At 44.5% G+C, this 19,285-nt stretch overlaps 1 protein-coding gene across 2 annotated transcripts in view; it reads left to right on the forward strand.

The window, feature by feature from the left end:
* Positions 1 to 19,285, forward strand: part of ogfrl1 (opioid growth factor receptor-like 1) — a 49,314-nt gene that overhangs the window by 19,048 nt on the left and 10,981 nt on the right. For both annotated transcript variants that reach the window (XM_061910976.1, XM_061910975.1), the window contains exons 4-6: positions 6,255 to 6,333; positions 6,476 to 6,542; positions 6,651 to 6,796. In XM_061910976.1, coding sequence (XP_061766960.1) covers positions 6,255 to 6,333; positions 6,476 to 6,542; positions 6,651 to 6,796 — 292 coding nt within the window. The remainder of the gene's footprint in view (positions 1 to 6,254; positions 6,334 to 6,475; positions 6,543 to 6,650; positions 6,797 to 19,285) is intronic.

The raw sequence follows: 19,285 nt of genomic DNA on the forward strand, positions 1-19,285 counted from the left end.
TACTATTGCTCTCAAAAACTATTTTATAAAGTTGAATTATAAATTCAAAAGCAATAAACCCATTGTTTTTTTTTGTTGCACTCAAAGAACAATTTACAATTTTCCATATTCCATAGTCTACAATAAACAAGGATTAAATTAGAATAAAATAAAAAACTTCATCGATATTATATTCAATTATTGGTTGCCACTCCTGGTCAGTGCTTTAAGAAAAATACAATTATTAGTATACACTAAAAACAAAACTATGGATACAAGTACACAAAAGCCATTTGTCAGGTAAAACACACAGTTAAATATAAAACACAAATTGTAGGAATGTGTTACAAAATTTCTCCTCTCTGAGCTGCAACCTTATCGTGGTAGAGGAGTTTGCGTGTTCCAATGATCCTAAGAGCTATGTTGTCCGGGGGCATAAAGCCCCCTGGTAGGGTCTCCCAAGGCAAACAGGTTCTAGGTGAGGGATCAGACAAAGAGCAGCTCGAAGACCTTTATGAAGAAGAAAAATCATGGACCCAGATTTCCCTCGCCTGGACGCGGGTCACCGGGGCCCCCCCTCTGGAGCCAGGCCCGGAGGTGGGGCACGATGGCGAGCGCCTGGTGGCCGGGCCTGTTCCCATGGGGCCCGGCCAGGCACAGCCCGAAGAGGCAACGTGGGTCACCCCTCCAATGGGCTCACCACCAATAGCAGGGGCCCTAGAGGTCGGGTGCAATGTGAGCTGGGCGGCAGCCGAAGGCAGGGCACTTGGCGGTCCGATCCTCGGCTACAGAAGCTAGCTCTTGGGACGTGGAACGTCACGTCACTGGGGGGGAAAGAGCCTGAGCTAGTGCGCGAAGTCGAGAAATTCCGGCTGGATATAGTCGGACTCACTTCGACGCACAGCAAGGGCTCTGGAACCACTTCTCTCGAGAGGGATTGGACCCTCTTCCACTCTGGCGTTGCCGGCAGTGAGAGGCTACGGGCTGGGGTGGCAATTCTTGTTTCTCCCGTGCTCAAAGCCTGTACGTTGGAGTTCAACCCGGTGGACGAAAGGGTAGCCTCCCTCCGCCTTCGGGCGGGGGGACGGGTCCTGACTGTTGTTTGTGCTTACGCACCAAACAGCAGTTCAGAGTACCCACCCTTTTTGGGAACACTTGAGGGAGTACTGGAAAGTGCTCCCCCGGGTGATTCCCTTGTCCTACTGGGAGACTTCAACGCTCACGTTGGCAACGACAGTGAAACCTGGAGAGGCGTGATTGGGAAGAATGGCCGCCCGGATCTGAACCCGAGTGGTGTTTTGTTATTGGACTTTTGTGCTCATCACAGTTTGTCCATAACAAACACCATGTTCAAACATAAGGGTGTCCATATGGGCACTTGGCACCAGGACACCCTAGGCCGCAGTTCCATGATCGACTTTATAGTTGTGTCATCGGATTTGCGGCCTTATGTTTTGGACACTCGGGCGAAGAGAGGGGCGGAGCTTTCTACCGATCACCACCTGGTGGTGAGTTGGCTGCGATGGTGGGGGTAGATGCCGGACAGACCTGGCAGGCCCAAACTCATTGTGAGGGTCTGCTGGGAACGTCTGGCAGAGTCTCCTGTCAGACAAAGTTTCAATTTCCACCTCCGGAAGAACTTTGAACATGTCACGAGGGAGGTGCTGGACATTGAGTCCGAGTAGACCATGTTCCGCACCTCTATTGTCGAGACGGCAGATCGGAGCTGTGGCCGCAAGGTAGTTGGTGCCTGTCGGGGCGGCAATCCTAAAACCCCTTGGTGGACACCAGCGGTGAGGGATGCCGTCAAACTGAAGAAGGAGTCCTATCGGGTCCTTTTGGCTCATAGGACTCCGGAGGCAGTGGACAGGTACCGACAGGCCAAGCGGTGTGCAGCTTCAGCGGTCGCGGAGGCAATAACTCGGACATGGGAGGAGTTCGGGTAAGCCATGGAAAACGACTTCCGGACGGCTTCGAAGCGATTCTGGACCACCGTCCGCCGCCTCAGGAAGGGGAAGCAGTGCACTATCAACACCGTGTATGGTGCGGATGGTGTTCTGCTGACCTCAACTGCGGATGTTGTGGATAGGTGGAAGGAATACTTCGAAGACCTCCTCAATCCCACCAACACGTCTTCCTATGAGGAAGCAGTGCCTGGGGAATCTGTGGTGGACTCTCCTATTTCTGGGGCTGAGGTAGTTAAAAAGCTCCTCGGTGGCAAGACCCCAGGGGTGGATGGGGTCCGCCCGGAGTTCCTTAAGGCTCTGGATGCTGTGGGGCTGTCTTGGTTGACAAGACTTTGCAGCATCGCGTGGACATCGGGGGCAGTACCTCTGGATTGGCAGACCGGGGTGGTGGTTCCTCTCTTTAAGAAGGGGGACCGGAGGGTGTGTTCCAACTATCGTGGGATCACACTCCTCAGCCTTCCCGGTAAGGTTTATTCAGGTGTACTGGAGAGGAGGCTACGCCGGATAGTCGAACCTCTGATTCAGGAGGAACAGTGTGGTTTTCGTCCTGGTCGTGGAACTGTGGACCAGCTCTATACTCTCGGCAGGGTTCTTGAGGGTGCATGGGAGTTTGCCCAACCAGTCTACATGTGCTTTGTGGACTTGGAGAAAGCATTCGACCGTGTCCCTCAGGAAGTCCTGTGGGGAGTGCTCAGAGAGTATGGGGTATCGGACTGTCTTATTGTGGCGGTCCTCTCCCTGTACGATCAGTGCCAGACCTTGGTCCGCATTGCCGGCAGTAAGTCAAACACATTTCCAGTGAGGGTTGGACTCCGCCAAAGCTGTCCTTTGTCACTGATTCTGTTCATAACTTTTATGGACAGAATTTCTAGGCGCAGTCAAGGCGTTGAGGGGTTCCGGTTTGGTAACCGCAGGATTAGGTCTCTGCTTTTTGCAGATGATGTGGTCCTGATGGCTTCATCTGACCGGGATCTTCAGCTCTCGCTGGATCGATTCGCAGCCGAGTGTGAAGCGACCGGAATGAGAATCAGCTCCTCCAAGTCCGAGTCCATGGTTCTCGCCCGGAAAAGGGTGGAATGCCATCTCCGGGTTGGGGGGAAGACCCTGCCCCAAGTGGAGGAGTTCAAGTACCTAGGAGTCTTGTTCACGAGTGAGGGAAGAGTGGATCGTGAGATCGACAGGCGGATCGGTGCGGCGTCTTCAGTAATGCGGACTTTGTACCGATCCGTTGTGGTGAAGAAGGAGCTGAGCCGGAAGGCAAAGCTCTCAATTTACCGGTCGATCTACGTTCCCATCCTCACCTATGGTCATGAGCTTTGGGTCATGACCGAAAGGATAAGATCACGGGTACAAGCGGCCGAAATGAGTTTCCTCCGCCGTGAGGCGGGGCTCTCCCTTAGAGATAGGGTGAGAAGCTCTGCCATCCGGGAGGAACTCAAAGTAAAGCCACTGCTCCTTCACATCGAGAGGAGCCAGATGAGGTGGTTTGGGCATCTGGTCAGGATGCCACCCGAACGCCTTCCTAGGGAGGTGTTTAGGGCACGTCCAACCGGTAGGAGGCCACGGGGAAGACCCAGGACACGTTGGGAAGACTATGTCTCCCGGCTGGCCTGGGAACGCCTTGGGATCCCCCGGGAAGAGCTAGACGAAGTGGCTGGGGAGAGGGAAGTCTGGGTTTCCCTGCTTAGGCTGTTGCCCCCGCGACCCGACCTCGGATAAGCGGAAGATGATGGATGGATGGATGGGTGTTACAAAATTCAGTCATTTCACTTGCATTAGTTGAAGCTAATTGAGCGGTCTTAACTCGGCTCATATTTAGCAACAAGCCAAGCAGCTGCGTGCGCGTCTACGTATTCACATGTGCACAGCAGGGTAGCTGGTTAACGGTTATGAGAGTAGCGTATGTGTGTTTGCGAGAATGTCAATGTGTTGGGTGAGTGACGTCAGTGAGTGAGTGGGCGAGTAAAGAGAGAGAGAGGTCGAGTGTGCACTGTGTACTGCGCAGTAGAGTGATGAACGGGTCCGGTTGTGTCCTCCAAAACTAATATACCCACTGCCCTTTGTGTGTACGTTTTGACACACTCAACATCTTGCACCTTGGCTCTGTAGTCACCGTCGCACAGCATAATGCAGTTGAAAAACAGTACCGGTATTTTTCAAAGGCAATATATCACCGTTTCCAATTAATTAAAACCACATTTTTTTATTAGTATCGGTATACTGTACAACCCGAGTGGGGAGCTAAGCCTTGTGAATCGATATTGCTAAAAATGAAAATATATCAATCAAACTGGTTATTTTACCCAGCCCTAGCCCCTCAGAAACTATCTTTATCTGAAGTACTTAAAAAAAATATATTGAAGACATGTGCAGACTCTCAAATGGATAAAAAACATCAAGAGATGCTGCTTTCACCAGCATTTATGTCACTGCAGGTCACATGTCGGTGTAAGCTCACGGTCAAAAGCATGAACCTTCATATTTGACGCTTGAGTATCAAACATTATAACAAAATTTATGAATCAGAAAAGAAGAAAACTTATCATTGGTCGCCTTTAAAGACAAATCAAATCTCAGGTAAGTCTCTGTAGTGCCCGAATACTCTCATGATTGACGACAATAAAGCGTTCTACAGTATTTATTCTATTCTAAGTCTGGTGCCCTTGGGAGCCTGGTTAACTTCCTAATATTCTGTAGACTTGCAGCATTTCCCTCATTCAGTGTTTGGGAGTTTGTGTGCATTTGTAGAATTTTATTTTTGGATTTGCTTATGATCTTGTAGTGTTTATGTGGTAGCAGCAATTTTCATTTGCAGCATCCTCTGCACAGCACAGGACCGGAATGGTGGGGACATTGAACTTTAAAGACATTAACTGCAAGTCATTCTTTTAAATATTTGCTCGAAAGAGTAGATATTCTTGCACAATTTTTTGCACTTAGAAAAAGTTGTTAATTGTGAAAAATATGATTAGAACAGTTTACCTTATGTTTGAGTTCAATTTTAGTAAGCGTGTTTGTTTATCCTAAACATTCCTGCCACTTTATTTGACACACTATGGCAGGGCTGCCCATACTTTTTCTGCAGGCGAGCTACTTTTCAATTGACCAAGTCGAGGAGATCTACCTCATTTATATTTATAATTCATATTTATTTATTTAAGAAACAGACATTTTTGTTAACAAGTTAATGGTGTTTAATGATAATAGAAGCATGTTTAACACATATAGATTCCTTTTTTTCATGAAGACAAGCATATAAGTTGGTGTATTACCTGATTCTGATGACTTGCATTGATTACAATCAGACAGTGGTGCTGATAACGTCTGCATTTTCAAATGGAGGAGAAAAAAAGTCCTCATTTCTGGATTGGATTTGGCATCTCATTTGTCCAACTTGCATACTCATTTTTAAACACTTAGTTATGAGAGTAGCATATGTGTGTGTGGCCCTTAAATGTGTGACAGCAGGTGAGTGACGTCAGTGAGTGTGTGGGCGAGAGAGGAGAGGAAGTGGTCGCTGAGAGCGGGGGAGTGGGTAGTGTTTTTGTGTGGGATTTTGACTGTGTGCAAGACGTAAATAAAAAGCCGCGATTTGCAACTAATCGCTGGACTCGTCATTTTGCCCTGGAGTCCGGAATTGTGAAGACCCACTGCCGGGTAAAGTGAAGGGTGTTGCACCGAGAATCCATCGGCCCTGGAGAAGTGTCTCCCCTGCGGCTCTTGACAACGGGCTAGGCGCCGGAAGCAGGAAAGGTGCAACAACTTTATAAGAAATACATTGGCATCAAACTCCGTAGCTTGCTAGCTTGTGCACGCTAGCTTTCTGAGACTCTTATTTTGTTAGCACAGGCAGGATGAAGCAGGTCTTATGGTGAAGACAGGAACTGTGCAGTCGGTTTTTAGAGTTTCAACAGCAGGTACGGCCCAAAGGTCTGTTGAAATAAAAAGTGTTTCTCTCCGTGTCAGTGATTTTTTTCTTAATAATGAGCTTGCAGCAGCCAGCATCATTTCACAAGATCCTCTGGTGCAGAGAATGTCAAACAAAAGACGAAAGTGAAGTCTTGGTGAAGAATGATTATTGCTCATTTTTATGTCTATTTTTTTAATGCCTGGCTTGCGATCGACTGACACACCCTCCGCGATCGACCGGTAGCTCGCGATCGACGTAATGGGCACCCCTGGTCTAGACCACAAGGAAGTGTGCACACATGTGGTTGAGTGTATTGGAAAGACTAGCAGATTAATAAACTGCTTCATCACACACTGCTAAATGTGTGTAGCAACTAATAATGCCCTGTTTCTTGTCAGGTATTTATGTAGAGGAGATTTTGACGGGGTGGCGAGGTGACTATGACAAGCTGGAGCACAATCACACCTACATTCAATGGTGAGACACACAAAACATGAAATTGTAACTCCACAGCAAGCTCCAAATGACTGATATATCTCTTGATGATTCGTACTTAGTTTGCGAACAAATTCGTATTTTTTTCTTTGCATTTATGTGAAAATTAATTTCCGTGTGGAAGGCTCTTCCCATTACGAGAACAAGGGCTCAACTTCTACGCACATGAACTGACTCAGGATGAGATTAAAGTAAGGAGCACACACACACGACATGATAATTCATATTTTGACATTTTTGGACACTTTGAATTAATTACAAACAAAAAAAATAAATGAGCATCATTTTACTCTTCTTAGGAATTCCAAAGCACTCGAGAAGCCAAGCGAAGGTTCTTGGCAGCTTATTCCCTAATGTTGGACTTCTATGGCATCAAACTACTGAATAAGAGTGGAAATGTCGCTCGGTCTTCCAACTGGCAGGAGCGCTTCTATCACCTTAACGAGTAAGTTCACAAATTAAGACCTGGCTACACTTACGCCGAGTTTCTTTTACATGCTGCTACACCTCTGGTAGAAACTAACTGTCAAGGAGTGGTAACGCTCATACAGTATGTAGAACATGGCGCAGACTCATTCTGTAGGATCGATCAGCAAGAACTTACAATTGCCTCAAGAATAAGTGCTGTCGTGCTGTGTAGCTTAATTGCTTTCGCCAGCAAATGTGAAGCCAAATTAACAAGCAGATGGCCAAACAGCTTTTTGTTTTATTTGCTTGGCCTTCCCAAGTTGCTCGTGTTGTTCGGACAAAAAATTTTGAAAAAGTAAACATCACAACGATTTCCAAAGCTAAAGACACCACTGATAAATGTGTTAAGGCTTTGACACTGATATACAGTAGTTTTGAACACAATAATGATGATGTATTTTTAAAGAAGAGATTTGTACAGAATTAAGTTATTTGATGCAGATGCAATGGACATAACTACAACAATGGAATTGAAATGAGAGTAGATGGAAAAGACCGCTGGTACGCAAAATGGTCAACCTATCCTGAAAAGCTCCTGGGATAGATGTGTAGTGAAATAAACCCCCAAAAATCTACTGGAATTGCGGTATGAATGCGTCCGCTACGATCTTCTCAGACTTTCCATATGCAGGCAGACAACAGTCCTTGACAATGACTCTCATTGTATTCATGTATTGGAGTTTAGATAAAAATGTTTGAATTACCACCTTAAATGAATCCAATTAGTTTTTCCCTATCTCACCCATCTAAACTCTACCATTGAATTATTATCTTTACATACATATAGTTATTTGTGACTGCCTGACACAAGTCGAATTAGCACTGCCTGTTCGGTCACTCATAAACACATTATAATGGGACTTTGTGTACTTCCACTTGTTAACACAAACAGGGCCTAATTTTCTAAGGTTATTTGTTTACTAAAAATCATGCAAATTTGATAGTGCACCACTACTTAGCTTGTATGCTGAGGATTGCGTCTCTTTAACTGTGTCTCAAAAAAAGATGTTCCGATCAGGGATTTATGCTGCCAATTCCGATACCAATCGTTGATCACCTAACATCTGCACTTTTTTTGAAATTTTGCCTATCGCTTACAATCATAACAGACACAAATACACGTCTTTTTTTTAAGGATTCTAAAGATTATATATATAAGAAAAAAAAAAAAAAACGCTTGCAAACTGCGGCTAATGGGAGTTACTGTTGTAGCTTTCAAAGCCTTTTAAAGGCCTACTGAAATGCGATTTTTTTATTTAAACGGGGATAGCAGCTCCATTCTATGTCATACTTGATCATTTCGCGATATTGTCATATTTTTGCTGAAAGGATTTAGTAGAGAACATCCACGATAAAGTTTGCAACGTTTGGTGCTGATAAAAAAGCCTTGCCTGTACCAGAAGTCGCAGAGGATTTGCGCGTGACGTCACGGGTTGTGGAGCTCCTCACAGCTGAACATTGTTTACAATCATGGCCACCAGCAGCGAGAGCGATTCGGACCGAGAAAGCAACGATTTCCCCATTAATTTGAGCGAGGATGAAAGATTCGTGGATGAGAAAACGAGAGTGAAAGACTAGAAAAAAAAAAAAGGACTAGAGGGCAGTGGGAGCGATTCAGATAGGGAAGATGCTGTGAGAGGCGCCGTGGCAGCCGGGGTAGCCGTGGGGGTGGCAGGACCACTAGGCCAGGCCCAACCGCAATAAGGGATGGAGCCATACCGCTTTGAACCCGACGCTGATGGTGACGGTCAGGAGGACGCTGCTGATATTGATGCTGGAGTAGCACACTACGTAGATCGCTTTCAGAATACAGAATGGTAAAATGTCATTTATTTTTCGAAATGATCGCTGCATAATACACTGTACTTTGTGTGTGTGGTCCAATCCAACCGTGTTCGCTTGACATCTCTGTTCCATAGTAAAGCTTGACTGTCATCGTTCGGAAATGTATACAATGAAACACCGGCTGTGTTTGTGTTGCCAAAGGCGGCTGCAATACACCGCTTCCCACCTACAGCTTTCTTCTTTGATGTCTCCATTGTTCATTGAACAAATTGCAAAAGATTCAGCAACACAGGTGTCCAGTATACTGTGGAATTTTGCGATGAAAACAGACGATTAATAGCTGGGCACGATGCTGGAACAAAATGTCCTCTACAATCCGTGACGTGTCATCATACCGAGACGTTTTCAGCAGGATTTTTTGGCGCGAAATTTAAAATTGCACTTTAGTAAGTATTGGCATTTGTTGCAATGTTAAGATTTCATCATTGATATATAAACTATCAGACTGCATGGTAGTAGTAGTGGGTTTCAGTAGGCCTTTAAAACAACTTCAAAACCCTCCAACATTTTATAAACACACCGCAAGAATATATATATGTATATGTGAGAGTCTGCTCTTATCACGTCGTCATTTGAGGACCAGTACGTCCCTCTCTCTCTCTCTGGCCAAGAGAACGAGGACGCACCTGCACGCTGACAGCGGGAGTAAGCTTGATCTCAAAAAAACAATGTCACAGTGTTGTGACTTGGACAATATAACTTTTTGAGTGATGTGTAGTCGGGTCTACACGACAACTCGAGACCCAAGCGCGCACACAATAGAGACTCATGGAGCAGTAGACTGTCATATAAGCGTGCATTGGCGCGCTTTGCGAAGGTCATGTGGGAAGAAAATGGATGAATGGATGGATTATTTGCGATATAGTTAAAAGTGGTGTTGAAAAATAGTTTGTTGTTAAAGCAAAAATATATATACTTATATAATATATAATCTGTTTGTTTGTTGTGTTTAAAATAGGAAAATGTCGCAAAGAAAAGCTTATTTTCTTGTTGATTACGCTTTTAAAAAACTTCCTGATGCATAAAAGTAGGTAGATACTGTAAATAGCTCGTAGAGGTTAAAATAAGAACCTTTACCTTAATGAATATGCATAAAATACCTTAAAATTTAAATTATTTATTTATTCCATAAAGAAATGTTGGAAACACTCAGGTCTTAGGCATATAGCCTATTTGAACTAAACAATTTCCCTTGTGGATCATTAAAGTTTGTCTAAGTCTAATTGATACCTAAGAATAAGATTAAAAACCTAAACATTGTAAAATAAATGTGCGTGCGGTCTAAAATTAGAAACGTCTTGAACTGTGTATGTGTATGTGCATTAAAATATAGTTTGTAATATTGTTGTTTTCGATAAAAAATAAAACCATGAAGATACTGAAAATAGTAACTAAAAGAAGGACAAAGTACATGCACATGGATTGCTTGCAGTAGTAAAAAAATAAAAGTTCATAACTTATCCGTGATGTGTACAAATGTGCAAGGTGTACGTGTGTCATAAAAATCATTTAACTAGGAAGAATTAGATTTTGTGTATACAAATATACTTTGCAAATGTACACAGAGATAGCTAAGTACAGTGCTAGTTTGACTCCCAGTACTGTTAAGCATTACCTAAATTTACATTGCAAGTGTACAGTTGTGATCAAAAGTTTACATACACCTGTAAAGAACATAATGTCATGGTTGTCTTGAGTTTCCAATAATTTCTGTAACACTTATTTTTTGTGATAGAGTGATTGGAGCACATACTTGTTGGTCACTAAAAGCATTCATGAAGTTTGGTTCTTTTATGAATTTATTATGGGTCTACTGAAAATGTGACCAAATCTGTTGGGTCAAAAGTATACATACAGCAATGTTAATATTTGGTTATTTGTACGTTTCACTGCAATAAAGAATTTATGAGTATGAACATCAAATATCTTGTCTTTGTAGTGCATTCAATTGAATATGGGTTGAAAAGGATCTGCAAATCATTGTATTCAGTTTATATTTACATCTAACACAATTTCCCAACTCATATGGAAACAGGGTTTGGATTTATTATTCATATATTTAAATTGTGTTACAAATTGTGAAAGAGAACAAATGTGTTTGTAATTTCCATGAGAAAATGGAAATACGAGAACTATGTGTAGGATCGCATTGTAACGGTTTGCGTGTTCGTAATAAACTTTAATTTAAAGTTAAGCCTCAAAGCTTGACTCTCATTTTTGTATGTAAGCGCTTTATAAACAAAGTTGGATTGGTTGCCACTGCATACCCAGAATGTGTCCGTTTTTGGCTATTATTCTCCCTGATAATTTCCTTGTTTTTTTCATTACAACAAATATATTATCTTATGTGTATGTGTAATACCTTTACTTTCAGTCAAACACAAATTAAAGGAGAATAAAGTTGAAACTGTTAGTAAGATATGTGTATGGAATAAGAGAGTCCGGGATCGAAAGCTGTGCAATACCATTATGCATTGTAGACTTGTGCCTACGACTCACAGTTTAAAAAGTACTCCTTGATGATACATACATGTACATTTTCACAGTGTATTGTCACTTGAGCATGATTAATTATATAGTTCAAAGATCGCAAGAAGAAACCTAAAGTAATGTTTCTTAACCACTAAGAATGGTTACATTTCTGAAATGTATCAAAAACACACTAATGATGCAACTTACATTCACGATATGTATATTAAACTTCTAAACAATAATTACAAAATGATGCAAACTATCAATATTCTTACAATGTAGTGACACACAATTAAAAATATTGTGGTAAAAATATTTTTTTAAAACAGGTGGATTAAACATTATCACTATTTTAAAAAGCATTGATCAAAACTCTTTTGTCTATTCATAATCACTGAGCGCTTTTATACATTGTTGATATTGCAGACTCCATGGATCATTAAGTTAATTAGCTGTGGACACACCGTCATCTTCAGCCTTTGGATAGTAACGCTTTGATAGAAGGTCATCCTCATGTCCTGATAGAAGGTCATCCTCATGTCCATCTACTGAAACTTTGATAAAACAGACGGGAAGGAGGACCCACCTTCGCGCACAAACCTATCATCGCTATCTCAATGAAAAGCTGCCAAATCTTCAAGTCTACACTCAAAACCCACAGTGACTATAGTTGGCATAACTTTCATAAATCCTGTTAAATTTAATAAATTAAATACATAGATTATTATTTTCAAAACAACTAACATCTGACAATTAAAAAATGAAGGGGTGGGAGGACATGGAAATCTAAAAAGAAGAAACCACTATTTTATTGTATTTAATCAGTCGTTCACGATGGCAAGGACTACTTCTAAAGTGAAGAAATCGACACATCCAAATATGGATGTCCTGCCCCTGGGCTCTTGGGCTCGGAAAGTGCTGCCCTCTTCATTGTGTAGTTAAATGGCCCTGCTTTAGAATCTCATAAAAAAAAACTTTGTCCATGGATGAATAAAGCCATTTTCATATTTTGGAAAAGCTGTCAGAAAGTGGAACGTTTGTGAAAAGCCACAAAATTAGAGTTGCATAGTCTCCATTTTAAAGAAATAATAATGGAGCTGAATGAAATGATAAAACACGCTCGCTCAGCTTTCTTTTCACATTTTGTTTTGCATAATAAAAACACCCTAATTTCCTTTTTGACACTATTGAAAATCTCCCCATGTGCCTGTGTACATACAGGATGACTGTAAATATTTTAGAACTTCTTTGTGAACAAAGTGCAAGACATTAGGGGCAGAATCCTCTTTTGGATAGCTTGTGCACTACATCAGCCGCTGTGTGTTCATGGTCTTCATTCACTCCTGTCAGCCGACAGGATGTTCATGTTAAAATGGGCAAGATAATACCCACATATGCGGGCATAGTTCCGACTCCACTGATCTCAAATGTTTTTATTTTTGTTGGTCCTTGGGTGGTAAAATTTTTAAACATTTCACTTCAGTCTGGCTCGATCTAAAACTTTTTTAAACTTGTTTTTATTTAACTAATTATTGAGAAATGTAATACTTATCATTTATAGGATGTGAACAAATGTGTTAGTAATTGCTATGACTTGGAAAAGGGGTAGTTTTAAATAAGTTCTGCTTCTTCCTACTCAGACATTTTGTAACAAAAATACTATAAATATTTGATGTATGCGTGTACGTTTGAAATGTGAAGTGAATTATATTCATATAGCGCTTTACATTGTGAAATGCATTGCCTGCATTTTTAAGATACATTTAAACCAGCATAGGAGGAACTGGGAGCAAAGTAGGTAAAGTGTCTTTCCCAAGGACAATGACTAGAATGGTAGAAGCTGGAATCAAACCAGGAACCCTCAAGTTACTGGCACAGCCGCTCTACAACCTGAGCCACGCTGCCCCAAATAAGCTATTACCGTATTTTTCGGAGTATAAGTCGCTCCAGAGTATAAATCTCACCTGCCGAAAATGCATAACAAAGAAGGAAAAAAACATATATAAGTCACACTGGAGTATAAGTCGCATTTTTGGGGGAAATTTATTTGATAAAATCCAACACCAAAAATAGACATTTAAAAGGCAATTTAAAATCATAAAGAATAGTGAACAACAGGTTGAATAAATGTACGTTATATGACGCATAAATAATCAACTGAGAAGGTGCCTGGTATGTTAACGTAACATATTATGGTAAGAGTCATTCAAATAACTGTCATGCCTGTAATTCAGTTTTAAGTTTGATCATGTTTGTTTTGTTTTTGGACTCTTGTTTACCGTTTTACACTTCCTGGTTTTCTCCAAGTCACGCCCAGCCCTCAGTCCCACACCTGTTTCTAATCATCATAGCTGCTATTTATACCATTTTGTTTCTGTCCTCGTCCTGGGAACTTTGCTATTTCCTTTCTGCCTTCATGACTGCTATTGCATTGCCTACATATGCTACTCATTCTCCATGCCCAGGATCACCCGCCACGCACGTGCTTTTCTTGCCTCCGTTTTTTTTGTCACAGTAAGTGTTTTGTGTTAGTTGTTTATAGTCATGCCATCTTGCTGTTTTTGTTCATAGTTTATTCATGCCAACGTGCAAGTGTTTTTGTTTTCTGTTTGTATTATGTAGTCTAGTAATATACCTCCTTGTGAGCGCCCTTTGTTTTGATTATTTTTGTATTTAGTGTATTAATAAATTATCATCATGTACCTAAATTCACGCCTGGCTCGTCCTGTAATCCCTCTGCGTCAAAGGAGCAAAACCAATCCATGTCGTAGTCCTGACAAAAGTTCCCAGCAAAAGCGCTCCTTCGCAGGAGATTTGGACGAGGCGTCTTTGGCGGTGCTGAGCGCGATGCAGGAGGAAACGCTGCGCTACTCTTCCCTCGCGCAAAGAAGTTTGACGTTGGGGGCAAATGGTGAAGAGGTCCCCATTGACTTCATTTGGCCCGAAGACGACGACATGTTGCCGTCTTCCCGGAAGCGTCGCCCTCGACGTAGGATGTCAGGGAAGGCTTCCACGTGCGGAAAGAAAGTGTCGCGCCAGCAAGCTCCTCCCACTCAGGGCGGAAGTTGACCGCATGCTGGCCGGACTCTCCATGACAACTTCACGCCACCGTCGACAAATGACATCCCAGACCAGGATTTTTTTTTCAAGACTTTCACAGTTAATCATCCACCTCCATCAGAAGACTCAAACCCCATAACATTGATAAATTATTATCAACAAATGATTTTGCACAATAGATCACATCAATCACAGCCATCTGAATTTCATGCCATGCCTCCCAAGACTCAAGCCCCACCCACGTCACAAGAATTTTTTTTTCCTCACACAATCAAACCAAGACCAAAGAAAAAAGACTATATGGACAATTTAAAGGGGAATATTCTGCCCTCCTCCTGGGGCTGGGGTTTGTTTGGTTGGTTCTGCCCAGTGCGGTGCCAGGCCACAGCCTCCAGCACTTCCGCCTCCACCAGTCTTTCAGCCTGCTAAGCCACAGCGACCAGCACATCCCTCACCACCAGTCTTTCGGCCTGCTAAGCCACAGCTTCCAGCAAGGCCACCTCCACCAGCACCAAGTCCAGGTCCACGGCTCGCTCCAAGTTCAGGTCTGATGCTAGCACCAAGTCCAAGTCCAAGGCTAGCACCACGACCTGCTCCACGGCTAGCACCACAACCAAGTCCACGGCTAGCACCGCGACCAAGTCCACGGCTAGCTCCGCGACCAGCTCCAAGTCAAAGTCCAGGTCAAAGTCCACGTCCAGCCCCAAGCCAAAGTCCACATCCAGCCCCAAGTCAAAGTCCAAGTCCAGCCCCAAGTCAAAGTCCACGTCCAGCTCCGAGTCAAAGTCCACGTCCAGCCCAAAGTCAAAGTCAACGTCCAGCCCCACGTCAAAGTCCACGTCCAGCCCCACGTCAAAGTCCACGTCCAGCCCCACGTCAAAGTCCACGTCCAGCCCCACATCAAAGTCCACGACGCCAAGCGCCGCCAGTCGCAGCTCCACGACGCCAAGCCCAAGTCGACCGCCAAGCCCAAGCCCAAGTCGACCGCCAAGCCCAAGTCCACGCCGAGCGCCAACGCCTGCCACGATGACGACGCTAGCTCCGCGACCAGCTCTAAGTCAAAGTCCAGGTCAAAGTCCACGTCCAGGTCAAAGTCCACGTCCAAGTCAAAGTCCAAGTCCAGCCCCAAGTCAAAGTCCACGTCCAGCTCCGAGTCAAAGTCCACGTCCAGCCCAAAGTCAAAGTCCACGTCCAGCCCAAAGTCAAAGTCCACGTCCAGCCCCACGTCAAAGTCCACGTCCAGCCCCACGTCAAAGTCCACGTCCAGCCCCACATCAAAGTCCACGACGCCAAGCGCCGCCAGTCGCAGCTCCACGACGCCAAGCCCAAGTCGACCGCCAAGCCCAAGCCCAAGTCGACCGCCAAGCCCAAGTCCACGCCGAGCGCCAACGCCTGCCACGATGACGACGCTAGCTCCGCGACCAGCTCCAAGTCAAAGTCCAGGTCAAAGTCCACGTCCAGGTCAAAGCCCACGTCCAGGTCAAAGTCCACGTCCAGCCCCAAGCCAAAGTCCACGTCCAGCCCCAAGCCAAAGTCCACGTCCAGCCCCAAGTCAAAGTCCCCATCCAGCCCCAAGTCAAAGTCCAAGTCCAGCCCCAATTCAAAGTCCAAGTCCAGCCCCAAGTCAAAGTCCACGTCCAGCCCCAAGTCAAAGTCCACGTCCAGCCCCACGTCAAAGTCCACGTCCAGCCCCACGTCAAAGTCCACGTCCAGCCCCACGTCAAAGTCCACGACGCCAAGCGCCGCCAGTCGCAGCTCCACGACGCCAAGCGCCGCCAGTCGCAGCTCCACGACACCAAGCGCCGCCAGTCGCAGCTCCACGACGCCAAGCCCAAGTCGACCGGCAAGCCCAAGCCCAAGTCGACCGCCAAGCCCAAGTCCACGCCAAACGCCAACGCCTGCCACGATGACGACGCTAGCTCTGCGACCAGCTCCAAGTCAAAGTCCAGGTCAAAGTCCACGTCCAGGTCAAAGTCCACGTCCAGCCCCAAGCCAAAGTCCACGTCCAGCCCCAAGCCAAAGTCCACGTCCAGCCCCAAGTCAAAGTCCACGTCCAGCCCCAAGTCAAAGTCCACGTCCAGCCCCAAGTCAAAGTCCACGTCCAGCCCCAAGTCAAAGTCCAAGTCCAGCCCCAAGTCAAAGTCCAAGTCCAGCCCCAAGTCAAAGTCCAAGTCCAGCCCCAAGTCAAAGTCCAAGTCCAGCCCCAAGTCAAAGTCCAAGTCCAGCCCCGAGTCAAAGTCCACGTCCAGCCCCAAGTCAAAGTCCACGTCCAGCCCCACGTCAAAGTTCACGTCCAGCCCCACGTCAAAGTTCACGTCCAGCCCCACGTCAAAGTTCACGTCCAGCCCCACGTCAAAGTTCACGTCCAGCCCCACGTCAAAGTTCACGTCCAGCCCCACGTCAAACTCCACGTCCAGCCCCACGTCAAAGTCCACGACGCCAAGCGCCGCCAGTCGCAGCTCCACGACGCCAAGCGCCGCCAGTCGCAGCTCCACGACACCAAGCGCCGCCAGTCGCAGCTCCACGATGCCAAGCCCAAGTCGACCGCCAAGCCCAAGTCCACGCCGAGTGCCAACGCCTGCCACGATGACGACGCGTCCGCCTCCCACACCCGTCGGCCACGGGTGTGGCTACTACGTGGTCGTCCGTCATGCCAAGGGCACCGACCTCATCGGCGGTTCCGGATGTGGCCACTACATAGTGGTCTGCCACGCCAAGGGCGCCAAACTCCTCATTGGCCACTACGTGGTCGTTCGCCACGCCAAGGGTGTCGACCTTCTCGTCGACCTCGGACATGGCCGTTCCCGGGTCGCCCACCTCGTCAGGTACAGCGGGCTTCTACGCGTCGCCGCCACCTGACTATGCCCCGGTGGATACGGGGACACGTGGACTGGCGACCCACCACCATGCCCCCCTCCCGCCTTCCCATGACTCTTGATCATTGTTTTCTTTTTGGACATCTGGAATATGTCCTTAATGGGGGGGCACTGTCATGCCTGTAATTCAGTTTTAAGTTTGATCATGTTTGTTTTGTTTTTGGACTCTTGTTTCCCGTTTTACACTTCCTGGTTTTGTTTGTTTCCATAGTAACCCAATAGTTTCCACCTGGTCTCCAAGTCACGCCCAGCCCTCAGTCCCACACCTGTTTCTAATCATCATAGCTGCTATTTATACCATTTTGTTTCTGTCCTCGTCCTGGGAACTTTGCTATTTGCTTTCTGCCTTCATGCCTGCTATTGCATTGCCTACATATGCTACTCATTCTCCATGCCCACGATCACCTGCCACGCACCTTGCTATTCTTGCCTCCTGTTTTTTTGTCACAGTAAGTGTTTTGTTTTAGTTGTTTACAGTCATGCCATCTTGCTGTTTATGTTCATAGTTCATTCATTCCATCGTGCAAGTGTTTTTGTTTCCTGTTTGTATTTTGTAGTCTAGTAATATACCTCCTTGTGAGCGCCCTTTGTTTTGATTATTTTTGTATTTAGTGTATTAATAAATTATCATCATGTACCTGAATTCATGCCTGGCTCGTCCAGTAATCCCTCTGCGTCGAAGGAGCAAAACCAATCCATGTCATAGTCCTGACAATAACTATAACATATAGAACATGCTATACGTTTACCAAACAATCTGTCACTCCTAATCGCTAAATCCCATGAAATCTTATACGTCTAGTCTCTTACGTGAATGAGCTAAATAATATTATTTGATATTTTACGGTAATGTGTTAATAATTTCACACATAGGTCGCTCCTGAGTATATGTCTTACCCCTGTCCAAAAAATACTGCGACTTATAGTCCGAAAAATACGGTATTATGAGTTGAGTGGCTCCACATTGGCTGCTACTGTAACTTGTTAACCGGGGAACTAAAAATAAATCTTATCAGCATTTAAAAGCATTAATCAGCAGGATACATACTTTTCAAGAAAATTGTCGGATACTGATGGTTGACCAATTAATTAGCACATCCCTAGTCATAACACATTTAATGTGTCAGAAACTGATTATCAGAACACCCACAATACTGGGAGGAGGAGATACAGTACTTGAAGACAGACTCGCTAAATAGATTACCCTCCTTCTTTTGCTCATTTAAGAGATGCAGTCCTCTGCACACAAGTTTAATAGATGTGCTTGCGTGTGCTATCAAGTTTGCATGTGTTTTAATGCATTCAAACCTTTAGTAGATCAGGCCCACTTTGTTTGTTGTAGCATGGGATGGATATTCATACATTTCTTTCTATTGACCCTTTTTCCTCATTTTAAGTTGCTAGGTCGGTCAGTCATTCTTAATCTTATATCCTGAGTTGTCCTTTTTAACCCAAAAAATATGCCACGTTACACTGCATATCAATATAACATATCCACAAATGCCTTTGTTGCTGATTGGTTGACAGGGTATTTGCTGTTGATGGATATTTTTTCAATTAATAATCAATCAGTTGCTCTTAATGTATTCAATAGGATGTTCTTAACTCCTGTTTCTACACCATTGTTCTATTTATTAATGCTGCCTGCAGGAGATAGTGGAAGTATGTGTAGATGTAACTGGTACAGTGAATGCCACGCTTTGTTCTCTTAAGATCATTTGAATAACTTTGACAGAGAACCAATGGTGCATCTGTGTATGTACACATTACTGCACTCAATTTTACATCCGATGCTTTAAAACATCAACAGTCAGTTTCACATTCTTGACAAATAACCAAAACAGGTGAGAGGAGTGGAGATAAAGTAGTGCTCGCCCTGTTGGAAAAGATCGTCACTGGAATGATACGTAAAACTTAAGAAGTGGGCGCATATGTTGGTGACTAACTTACAACAATAACGGAATCAGCTTTATTGGCCAAGTAGTTTAACACACAAGGACTTTTACTTTGTAGACTGCTCTTTGTTCAATGCAAGAAACAAAGAAAAACACAACTACAATGAGAGAGCACAAGGCTGTGCTGGCCTGGTGTTCATACTGTACTATAGCCTGCTCACGGCCAGATTACAGATTCATGTAAAAGTTGTGTAATATTTGGTTTGAAACCTTTAAAATTTTAACATGCCTGCATATCAAAAAGGATATGAAAGACTC

The sequence above is a fragment of the Nerophis ophidion genome, linkage group LG09, assembly GCF_033978795.1.
Source record: "Nerophis ophidion isolate RoL-2023_Sa linkage group LG09, RoL_Noph_v1.0, whole genome shotgun sequence".
NCBI classification, from domain to species: Eukaryota; Metazoa; Chordata; class Actinopteri; order Syngnathiformes; family Syngnathidae; genus Nerophis; species Nerophis ophidion.